This window comes from Arachis hypogaea, chromosome 4 (genome assembly GCF_003086295.3).
Source record: "Arachis hypogaea cultivar Tifrunner chromosome 4, arahy.Tifrunner.gnm2.J5K5, whole genome shotgun sequence".
In the NCBI taxonomy this organism is placed as follows: Eukaryota; Viridiplantae; Streptophyta; class Magnoliopsida; order Fabales; family Fabaceae; genus Arachis; species Arachis hypogaea.
In genome coordinates this window covers 38252839-38265330 of record NC_092039.1, presented here as the reverse complement: position 1 = coordinate 38265330, position 12492 = coordinate 38252839, and the positions used below count along the sequence as shown (strand labels likewise).

The following is a 12492-nucleotide window of genomic DNA, read 5'->3' as shown; positions in this document are numbered from 1 at the left end:
TTGAATTTATGCCTTCTTTAACTTAGATAAAGCAAGTCTTAAAACAAGAAATAAAACTTAGCTACTGTTTGGTCTGTGCAGCGGATTATGCTGGAGACAATTTCATTTTGTCTCATAAAAATTAGAAAAAACAGAAAAAAAGCAGAAAGGAAAAATGTGACACAACCATATATCCTGGTTCAGTTGCTTTGTGCAATGCAACCTACATCTAGTCTCCACCACAATATTGGTAGAATTTTCACTATCAATCTAAGTATTACATACACCAATTTTCTAGGAGTTAACGTAATCCTATCTAGGCACACAAACTTCAACATAAGCTTGACTTGACTATGCAAATACCTAGACTCACCATACTAAGTGCTTACCCAACTTAGCAAAGGATACCTTTCTGGTACATGACACAAAACAGAAAATACAACCATAAGAAATCTGAAATCACTCTTGGTTTTTCTCTCAAGTGTTTTTTTCGACCTTTTTTCACTCTATACTTTTTCACAATGCCTCTCTTTCTTGTCTTTTACCTCAGACAAAATACAAAGAAAGATATACATTGAAACAAAAATACAAACAGTAAATAATAAAGGAGATGATGATTCACAGTTTTGACTCTATGCACTGAACCTAGCATCTAAACCCATAACCTTGTTCTTCATCTTGGCGGAGTGCTCCTCTCTCTCTCTCTCTCTCTCTCTCTCTCTCTCTCTCTCTCTCTCTCTCTCTCTCTCTCTCTCATGAGATTCAATTTTCTTTTTTGTACCTTAGTCAGAACTACAGTTAGGGTTCTTCCCAAGTTAACTTCTTGGACCTTGGACATTTAGAAATTATCCCTTGTCTTTCTTCAATCAACCCCCAAAATTAGGGATTTAAAATTTATTTCTTAGCTTAACCGAGGAGTGCAGATAAGTAGAGATGAGCTTGCTCAGAGATAATACCAAATTTAAACCCTTGAAATTGTTCTTTGGTTCCAAGTAACAATTTGAGCCTTTGATTTACAGCAAAGATAATCAACTACCATTTTCTTCAAATTTTTCAAAACGGCATTGCAGAGAGTAGAAGAAGATGTGAAGAAATCAACTTGCATGCAAATGAAAATTATTTATCTTTAACCTCTGACTTAACTTAACATGCTTTTGATTGTCTTGATTTGACAATGTCTTCATTGATTAGCTTTTCTTACTTCCTCTTTAGTGTTTGAACACAAACTGAAGCTCTATTATTTAACCGAGGTGTATTTGTGAGCTTTAGCTTAGGTTTGATTCACTATAGTTGAATGGCAATGAGCTTGGTTTGTAGATCAATTTTCTTTAATCGTCCTTGAGTGTATTTGGCTTCATTACTTTGGGTCGCATCTCAAACAAGTTTGGGCCTGCACAATAAATAAAACAATTAAACCCAATTGGGTATTTAACCCAATATATCAATGTTTGTCATCATCATTAAATTAATTGTATTCTTAACTCAATATAAAATTTAAAAAGTAACAATTTAAGTAAATAATAATTTATAATTTATAAATAAAATTTTAAAACTTTTTAGTAATGACATCTAAACAAATAAATTCTCAAACTCAATGTATAAATATCACGTTAGCATAAAAACTCCTCATTTATATTATTATAAAAATAAGAATAAAATAAAAAAATTATTTGTATTACTATAAAGATAAAAATTATATAATTTTTATATCATTAAAAATAATTATTTACTTAAATTAATTGCTTGAACAGTAAATAGATGATTATATAAAATATTCTACGTTATTACTTATTAGTATATTAAAATTAAATACTTCTTAAATATATAAATATTTTGTGAGAAATTAATTTAAAAAATTAAGAGTGAATATTATAAGTAAATCTTTTTTAAAAAATATGTTTTTATTTTTTTTATTATAAAAAGAGCCATAGTTACTTTTTAATGTAAAAATATCTTCAGCATAATATGATCTATAAATTAATTTTTTTAAAATTGCATCTCTTCTTTTTTTATATTCTACAAAAATTCAATAGCAACTAAGGAAATGAGCCTTCTAAACTCATTGGATCTTTTCAATTTAGGAGATTTAGAAGAGTTCGGTGTATGTTTTTTTAAGATATCTTTTATTATTTTTAGTCTTATAAATGCATTTCATTATTTTTAAGTTTGAATAACAAATAAATGTTTTTTTTTAATTTAAACTCAAACTTTTTTAGTTAAAATATAGTGTTTACCATCTTGATTATTCATACAATTATTTTTTGCATATTTAATAAATAGAAAAATGAGATAATGTGGATATTAATATGATAATCATATATAATGATTTATTATTATATAAGATAAATCACCAAAAATGTCCCAAAAATTTAAACACAAATAAAAAATACTTCTCAAAATTAAAATTATAAAATACTTCAAAAAAATAAAAAGTATGATAAAATAATTAAACATTATATATTTATTATTAAAAAGAGTTTTAGAGACAAAATTTTAGTTATGTTTCTTGTCACTGTAGTCAAAAGAATGAAGTATTTTTATCTTTAAAAATTAGTAAGTTTAGACAAGTAATTTTTTTTACTTTTGATTTTTGAATGGCCAAAATTGTGTTTGAAAAGAAATAACAAAAAATATTTAAAAAATTAAATTTTGCTCTAATTTTTTGGATATACTTTTACAATAATTATTCAAATATTTTTATAAAAATGTGAATCAAATGTACTCGTTTATTAAATATAAAATTTATTTGTTATTTATAAAAAATAGTATTTTCTTTTATTATTTTATGTCATGTTCTTAAGTTTTTTAGAATATTTTTTAGAAATAGTTGTCATTTTTTCATAAATAACTTTTATAGTTTACTCTTATATTATGATATTCAAAGATTGTTTTAATACTTAAGTTAGAAGAGGATATGTTATAGTAATCAGTAATTACTCAAATCAATCAATTTTTAAAATCGAATACTTTGATTTTTAAAATTTTAAAATACAAAAAATAGTTCTAATATGTATTTTCATTAGATAATATAGGATTAAATTAAAAAAAATTGTATTAGGTCACAGAAATAAATATTAGAGACTATTTTACATATTTTAAAATTTAAGGTAGTGTTTGATAAGAGGCACTGGTATTGAAATTGGGAGATTGAAATTCGGTATTGTGTTTGATGGCTAGAGATTAAAACTAAAATTTTAGTCTCCGTCTTCAAAATTTCAATCTTTTTAGTACTTTTAGAGAAATAGAACACATGAAACTAAAATTTTAAGAAACTTTAATAAATATTTTTTTTTTCAATATACTCTTATCCCAAATTAATAATTTCAAGTTTACCCTCGTCTAGTTCTTCAACCGCCACCTCTGTCCTATCGCCGCTGCCAAGACCACCACCTCTCACCTCCCAACTCCACACCATCTCTCATTCTACCACCATACTTCTGTCATCATTCCTCTTTACAATCTATCATCACCAACAATAATACCAAGAACAATATCAAAATTAGAACAATAATACCAATAATAACATCAAATATTTCTCAAAATCTAAACAGAGGGAGAAGAGAAGAAAAGAGAGGAAGGAAGGAAAGAGGAGGAGACAACGACACAAAAAGAGGAGCCACCGACGAGTGCTGGATCGAAGTGGATCGTGGGTGCTGAGCTATGGCGACGAAGAGAGAGAGCGAACAAAGGTGAGGGAACAGAGGTAACACGTGAACCCAAACAGAAGCGGCGCGAGTGAGAGAGAGCGTGCACAACATGGCGGCACAAAGGCAGTACGTGGATCCGAACAAAGGCGGCACAATGCGAAGAGAGAGAGAGAGAGAGAGAGAGAAAGAGAGAAAGAGAGAGTTTTATTAGTAAGAGTATTTTGGTAATCTCACTTATTTAAGTCTCTATTTTTATTTTAAACCAAATAAGATACTGAAACATAATTTAATTTTGTACACTTTCCACCAAACACAATATAAAGATTTACTTCAGTTTCTATTTCTTAGTCTCTATCTTCCGGTTTGAGTCTCTCCTCCAAAGTACTAACTATCGAATACGACTAAAAAAAAAACACTAACCTCACTTCTAGTTATAGATTTTAACTTTACAAATTTTAAGCACAACCACACTCAACTCAATTAAATTTATCAACAATCCATATAATTTTAATTATGCATCTCAAATTTTCAATCTCTAACTTCATTCTAACCATTAAACTTTGTAAAATACTAATCCTACAAATTCAACACCCAGATTAATCCCTAATTCCTTGAATTACTTAAGGTTTAGCACTTCCTTAATCGTTATCTAAGAAATTAAAATATCTAATTTTAAAAATTTTAAAGACTAATTTAAATAATTACTAATAAAATTATTATTAATAGAAAATTTTAATAGATCATTTATGTTCAGTGAAGAGGAATTAAAACCAATAGATGGATGAAGTCAAAGTTCATATTGCATTTATCTTAACATAGGTATATGTAGTTGCGAATTATTGTAGGCACAGAATTATCCTTGCCGCCGTGCTATAAGCACCTATGCTACTAGTCCACTATCAGAATGGAGTGGGAGTAGATATATTGATCCTATTTATAGAATTGCCGCCATGCTATAAGCACCTATGCTACTAGTTAAAGCGTTCATGGTATTGAGAGGGGGTTTTCTCCTCAAGAGATTATTTCTAAAGTGGTTCCAATATCAGTTGTGACTTAACCACAACATACCATGAAAGACAGTTGGAAGACCAATTTCCACTCAAGGTCATGAGTTCTCTTAATATGCACTACTAACGAGGTAAGTAATATAATGTAAAATTTTAAAAGTTTTAGAATAATTATTTAAATCAATCTTTCATATTTTTAAATTCGAACACTTTAATTTTTTAAATTTTAAAATATACAAAATTATTTTCAATGTTTATCTCTGTTAAATAATATAATTATACAATTCTCTTTAATTTGATTTCACGGGTGAAGAATAAAATAATCTTCGAATAATTTAAAAAATTTCAAAATCTGAAAAATTTTAAAAATTTTAAAATAATTATTTTGATTAAATGAATAAAATTAGAGAGAGAATGTATTGTCTAAACATAAGAAATTATTTTGTATATTTTGAAACTTGAGAAATTAAAATATTCTTTATTAAGAATTTCATAAACTTATTTGAGTAATTACTCAATTTTTTAAAAAACACATAAATCCTTAAATATTATATTTGTTTTATTATTTAAAAATAATAAAAAAATTATCATTTCTATCAATAAATATTTAAAATATTAAAAAAATTACAAAAAAATAAAACTAACTTTATATCCATCAAAAATAGAATTCGTCTAACAAAAATTTTTAATCCCTAAATTTTTATCGACTTCTTTACAAAATCATTCAAAATTTTTAAATTACCTTTATCTTTACAATCATCTATTAGCCACTCCTCCCACCATAATATTCCAAACTCACCACCTCATAATTATACCCATATTCACCCAAAACTTCAACTCCCTATTCACCATCTTTACACTTCTTATCGCTGTCACATCCCTCTCAATGTCGATGGCTTGTTGTCATGGGATTTTATTTTGTCTGAATTCTTACTCGTTACTCTCTCTTTAAACTATCACCACCATCACCATAAAAAATAACAAATTTAGAAACTAATAATAATAATTCACAACAAAAACGAAAAATAAAATTTACAATCTAAAATTCTCAAATATTTAAAATAAAATTTAAACAAACAAATAAAATAACAAGAGCAATAATAGAAACAAAAATAGTTTCAGAATCAACAAAAAATGAATAAAAAGAATTAAAGCTACGACAGAAATTAGAGATAGAGAAAGATATTGTGGTGAAGTTTGTTAGAAAAGGTTGAAGTTGGGAAGAGATTAGAATTACAGAATTAGATAGAGTATAAAGTATAATTTTCTACAGAATTAGATTTTCTCAATTGTTTTTATAGGAAGGAGATAAAGTATAATTTTTTATCATATATTTTATAGATAAAATTAAAAAAATTTAAAAAAATTAAAAATCACACCTTATATTTTTAATTGAACGAAAAAAAAATCTATTCCCACTTACTAAAAAGAGAATAGTGTGCGAGGTACTTAAATGATGATAAAAAATGAGGATATTTTAATAATTTTGAGTAATTTTTTAAAAAATTAATAAAAATTTAAAATTTAAAATTTTTTATTTGGCGGATTCGATTTTTTATGTTATAATATTAATTTTTTTAATATTTTTTTTGTCAAACATATGAATATTTGTGAATAAAAATAGTAGTTTTTTTAATAATAAAAACATTAAAAATATTAAAATTGTTTTTTTATATTAAAAAAAAAATCCAAAACCCAGCTTCCTTTCTTCCTCCCCGTGCCACTAGCAGCAGTCGTCTTTCGCTTCCCACCCCGACAACCATTTACCTTAAAGTTTCTCTCTGGCTGCCGACAAGCCACCAGCATGAGAATGGTTAGTTTCTGGGAGGGGTAAAATTGGAATATCACAAAAATGGAGAGGGCACGATGGGAAAAAGAATTTCATTTAACTTCCTGTTCTTGTCTCTCCCTCTCACTCTCACTCTCAGGGTGTGTTTGTTTGAGAGGAAAATGAGAGGAAGGAAATAGGAAGGAAAGAAATTAGAAGGAAAATAATTATTTTCCTTTGTTTGGTTGAATGGAAAACTTAAAAGAAAAAAATGAATAGTGTAAAAAAATGGGTGGGACCCATTAAAAATTTTTTCCCTCCAATAATGGATGGCAAATGGAAGGAAAATATATTTTCTATTAATATTCCAATATTACCCTTTAATTTTTAATATATTTTAAAATATCTAAGGATAAAATTGTCTTTTTATAACATTATATACTATTTCCTTCCTTCTCATTTTCCTTTCATCCAAACATATCCAAGGAAAATAAAATTCCATCCAATTTCTTTCCTTTCTCTTCTTTCCTTTCTATTTCCTTCCTTTCTATTTCTTTCCTTCCAACCAAACAAAGCCTCAGTCCCTCAACCCCCAAGCGACCCTCTGAAATCTCAGCTGAACCCTCTCAAACAAAACCCCACTTCTTTCTCTAAAGATTCATATATATCATTAGCAATTTAGCATTTCGTATGAGGAATATGCAGCATCATCATCCTGTGAGCTTTCTTCATATTATTCTTTTCTTCTTCTTCATATTATTGTTTATTTGTCCCTCATCGTCTGTGTTGTTGAGTTTAGCACAAGTTTTATGGTAGTTTTTTGTTGTTTGTGTTCTAAGCTTGTGGTAAAAGGTGTGAAATTGGAGCATGAAGATGCAGAAGTAGTAATAATTGGGGGCATGGTGTTGGACATTCATGCCACACCTTCAATCGCTGCTAAACCAGGAACCACAACTCCTGGCAAGGTTACATTTTCTATCTCGTTCTCTATATTGTTCTCTTATCGGGGTTCCTGTAAATTACATGTGCTTATTAGTTGCTAAGGTATAACCTATAAATATAAAATTGAAAATGTATAAAATACGTGTTTTAAATTGCCATTGATTCGTTTACTCGCTACAAAATGGTGTTTTTAACGAGTGATGATGATAATGATGATGGAAAATTGCATCCTAATGCTAAATGACTAGATGAGGGTGATGCCAGCCGGAACTGGTTAATGATGCAAAAAGAATAAATGATCATTGCTTTAAAGGGAGAATTCTTATTCTTCTTCATGTTAGGTCTATTATGTTCAAGGAGGTGTAGCAAGGAATGTAGCAGAGTGCATGTCAAAGCTAGGAGCAAAGCCATACATGATTAGTGCTCTCGGGTTTGACATGGCTGGTAAATAGATTTTACCACACATTCCTTTTTCGTCGCTACGTTTTTTTATCCCTTGGATTATCCAGCAATGAGCACCTGCTGTAGAGAAACTTCATCTGGCCTAGTTTTGAATTTGTTAGTTTGTGGCGCAACTTGAAACATTCTTCAATTTATTTTCCTGAATTTAGATGCATGTTTTGTCTAACGGATCACACCACAAAACTCTGTTTCTTTTTCTTTTTTTCTTTTTCAAACTTTGAATTAAAGTATATTTTTTGTCCCTGAAGTTTGGCAAAAATTTCAAAAATATTCGTAAGTTTTATTTTGTTTCAATTTTGTCTCAAAAATTTTCGATTTGCATCAAATAGACCTTTGACAGCTAAATTTTCAAAATATTTAAGACCAATTCAACAATAATTCATCACAATTATATTTGATTTGCTTGTGTTGAAGGTTGTTTTTATGTAGTTGTTGTTGAATTGGTTCTAAATTTTTTCAGCCTCTAGGGGCTATATTTGATGCAAATCGAAAACTTTTGAGACAAAACTGAAACAAAGCAAAACTTAAAGTTATTTTTAAAACTTTTACCAAACTTTAGGGACAAAAAATATACTTTACCTAATAATATATAATATCGTTTTCTGAAAAGTTATGCAATTTGTTTGTTAGGAATGCATGCCAATCTAACCCAGGGGTTTTGAATTGAATTGCGATTTTAGTAGAAGGATAGTATGTAGGGTGGAATTGGAAAATAAATTTTGGGAAGAAACTTGCATGATTCTGCCTCATTTCTGTATAATTTTTAATTTGTAGGAAATCTGCTATTGGAGAAGTGGAAATCAACTGGCCTATCTATAGAGGGTGAGCTCTTTTTATTATTTCCCTTTCATCACATAGATACGTTATGACTAAGTAAAATAACAATTTAATTGTACATGAATGAATTTGAGGTAGGTATTTTGAAGGATAAAGTTATTGACACTCCAGTTGTGTGCAATATATTTGATGTTAATGGTGAGGTGGCAGCTGGTGTTGCTAGTGTGCAAGCAATTGTAAGTAGATCATTCATGTCTTAAGATACTCCAAACCAAAGCAAGCTAAAAGATGTACCTTAGAATCTCTGTAGTTCCATAATGACAGTTGTTGGTTTTGAGAGAAGCATGGGAAAAATATATAACGTTCAATAACATTGTTGCAGGAAAAATATCTTACACCTGACTGGATTTTACACTTCAAGAGCACTTTACTTTCTGCTCCGGTATTAATGGTTGATGCAAATCTGAGTCCTCCTTCTCTAGAAGCTTCTTGTAAATGTATGTTGCGTTTTTACACTCCTGCCGTGTCTTTGTTTGCTGGATTATGAACTCACTTGAATTTTATTTCTTCCCTTTGCATAAATACTCCTCAGTGGCGGCCGATGCAGAGTGTCCTGTCTGGTTTGAGCCAGTATCAGTTACTAAATCCCGAAGAATAAGTTCTGTTGCCGAGTATGTGAGTGCTATACTTTATACAGATGTGATATTCTTCCTCAGAACTATTTAATGATTTGGTCAAATGTGTCTGAGAAATTGGGAGTTGCAACATCCTGTAATAGACAATAGTTATAAACAGTTGTTTTGGTGTCAGCAACTCTCCTTGTGCGTCTTTGTTTTCATGATTTCTGTACTGGTGTCATCATTACATGTTAATTTAAACTCGTGCTAGCATGAGTGGAAAATTCTTTAGATTTATTAATTTGTGTGTGCCAACATATCTAAATTTGTCAACCACAATGGCTATTGTTCTCTTGCTTATAAAGTTCATCCATTGTGATCAAGTTGCTATATGTAACATGTCGCTGTACCTTGTTTAGGTGACATTTGCTTCTCCAAATGAAGTTGAACTTATTGCGATGGCAAATGCTTTATCTGGGAGCGATGAGTCCCATCCGCTCAAAGAATATCATAAGGAAAATAACCAGTCACCAGCATTGTCGTTTCAAATTCTGAAACCAGCAATATGTGTTTTGTTAGAAAAGGGCATCAAAGTGGTTCTAGTGACCCTGGGTTCAAATGGGGTATTTTTATGCAGTAAGGGAGGGCCAAACTGCATTAAAATCCCTGTAGAGAAAACTCGTCGGCATGGTTTTGGTGGAGAATTGTATAGGACTGTTATGCAAAGGTTTCCACCTAGTTCTTATTCTTTTTCAGAACATGGTAGAAGTTCTCGTCTCTTTGCATTGCATTTGCCCTCAGTTCCTGCATCAGTTGTGAGGCTTACTGGAGCTGGTGATTGTTTAGTTGGCGGAACTCTCACATCAATCTCTGCAGGGTTAGATATTATACAAAGCGTGTCTGTTGGCATTGCTGTGGCTAAAGCTGCTGTTGAGGCTGAGGCCAATGTCCCTTCTGCTTTCAGCTTAGCTACCATTGCTGGTAAGGTTTTACTTGTGTATGTGGATACAGCCATATTCATGCACATGTCGAATTGCTTCATTTGTTGCATGTTTAAAACTTGGAGAGTTAACAATCTGTTTATGGAATTGAATTATTTGGGATGGAAATTGTGCGAAAAATACAGCCAAAACTTTATAATGTGCACTTTAGCTTTTAACTTTTAAGAATGTGCAAACCAACGAAAAATTTTCCTAAATGTGCATGTTAGCTAAACTAAGTGCCTATTCCTCCTAGAATTGTCAGTTATCTGTAAATCGTCCTCCGAACTTCAATATGGAACATTGCAATCATATTTTTATTTGAGTATTACGAGTGTTTGGTGTACCAATAGTGTTTTTTAATTTTTTTTTGAATTTTTTATTTATGGAAAAGTTGTCATATCCACATCTAGAAAAGTTCAAGGGGTCGTTTTTCAAAGAGTGCAAGGTTTCTTTTAATGACAATCTTTATTGTTGGGTCTTGGGTGCATTCTAACCGTGATAGTGCCATTGCAATCTCCTTTTCCCCTGGTATCATTTTGTTTATGTTGGGGTCTTTCTTGTGCAGATGATGCTAAATATGTATACTCTAGTGCCAAAGTGCTATTCCACCAATCAATGTTGTGAATTTTGAATAAGCGTGGGCGATGAATTCTTGGAGCAAATGAGACAACTATACTCTCTGGCCCAAAGAAGAGATTTGGCTCATCTTATCAAGGTGCTTTTGCTATTGATATGAATTGATCTTATGGAAGTTCTACAAAGTTTACACATTCATAAGCGAACCTTTTTCTTTTTAATATTCGATTATTAGGTGTGAAATCCCCAGCGATGAACAAAATGTGTTATACAGTATACACTGCGTATGGGCATTTACAAAACATCAATGACGATTTGTGTTTTTATAATTAAAATAATATTTTTTTACAAAACACGGTGATATTTTGTGTTTTAATAATTAAAATAATATTTTTTAGAGTAAAGTATTATTTATGTCCCCAACGTTTGGGGTAAGTCTCAAATCTGTCCCTAACGTTTTAAACGTCCTATTTGTGTTCCAAATGTTTCTAAAACGCATCAATGTTGTCTTACCGTCCAAATTACTAACATTTGGTTAACGGCGTTGCATACGTGGAGGTAACTGTACACGGTGGCAGGGCTTTTTTTATGTGACCGTTACTGAATTAAAAATAAAAGGAAAAAGAAACAGATAACCATCAAATAATGGTCCTCTTGAAAACCCTTATTCTGCAAATCTTCTCTCCTCTTTGATGCTGCACCTCCTGCGAAGGTCGACTTCTCTGGTTGAAGAAAGATGGAGGCTGATGCATGCCAGTCTGAAGCAACACACGGCAGCAAGCAGGCGACAAGAAACAGAAACCAGGCACGCCGAAGGAGGACTACGTGCTACTGTGGGGAACGGCCTGTGCTAGCCACCTCATCGACGGTCGAAAATCCCGGGCGGAGGTTCTGGGGTTGCGTTAACTTTGGGGTGAGTTTTAGCCATGCGTTTGTTGTTGTTGAGTTTTATGTTTTGACAATCTGTGGGTGTGACTCGGTTGTGTCATATTTGGTATAGATTGGAGAAGAATGCGGCTATTTTGTATGGGCAGAACCAGAGGAAGAGCCCTCACAAGTTTCAAGGTTAAGGATGAAGGTCAGAAATTTGAAGAGCAAAATTGAGAAGGTTGAGTTCAGGTTCATGGTTGCAGTGGGAGTTGCTTTAGTTGGATGGACAGTTGCCCTAATATTGGTTTGTGAGAAAACAAGCAGCACCAAATTTGGGAGACTTTTACTACAATGAGGTGGAGATAGTGAGATTTAGGAGAATATGAATAGATCCCAACTTGTGCTCTGTTTTTTTGTCTAGAAATAGCACTGATGTTGACATGGTTGGTGTTTTGTTGAACTGAATGAGATTGTAATGAAATGATGTTTTGATGATTTAAGTTCGGGCAAATGCTATATTGTGCTTGTGTTAAAAAGTGCAATGATATATTGTGCAGCCTGTTTATAGTGTTATATTTTGCATTGTTATATTTTGCAGCTGAAATAAAGTGTTACATTTTGCATTCTGCTTAAATGAAGCAAGTCATGAGCATGACAACAATTTGAACTGTAATATATTACTTAATCAATAACCATTAAGAATGTCATCACCAAGAAGCACAAACTGGGTTCACAACAAAATATCAAAACAGGAGCTACACTATTGCTCCACAACAACTGTATCAGATAATTAGCAACAAGCACAATGGCTTCACAGCAAAATAACAAAATAGGAGCTAAAATGTTTGCTCCACAACAACTGTA

The 12492-nt window shown here is 31.1% G+C and overlaps 1 protein-coding gene across 3 annotated transcripts; it reads left to right on the top strand.

Moving 5' to 3' along the window:
- Nucleotides 1–5577: 5577 nt before the first annotated feature.
- On the top strand, nt 5578–12164 carry LOC112796689 (pseudouridine kinase). 3 transcript variants are annotated; one of them, XR_003199335.2, is made up of 11 exons: nt 5578–7118; nt 7241–7366; nt 7685–7787; nt 8580–8627; nt 8721–8818; nt 8965–9079; nt 9175–9257; nt 9619–10180; nt 10748–10897; nt 11471–11671; nt 11759–12164. XR_003199335.2 is itself a non-coding variant. In XM_025839264.3 (9 exons), exons 1-9 carry the CDS (start codon nt 7092–7094, stop codon nt 10804–10806), a joined length of 1221 nt encoding a protein of 406 aa, XP_025695049.1. In that variant the 5' UTR covers nt 5578–7091; the 3' UTR covers nt 10807–11111. The 3 variants fall into 3 exon arrangements, 1 of the variants encoding a protein (XP_025695049.1); XR_011881076.1 differs by lacking the exons at nt 11471–11671; nt 11759–12164 and adding an exon at nt 11317–11438; XM_025839264.3 differs by lacking the exons at nt 11471–11671; nt 11759–12164 and having other exon boundaries at nt 10748–11111.
- The last annotated feature ends 328 nt before the right edge of the window (nt 12165–12492 follow it).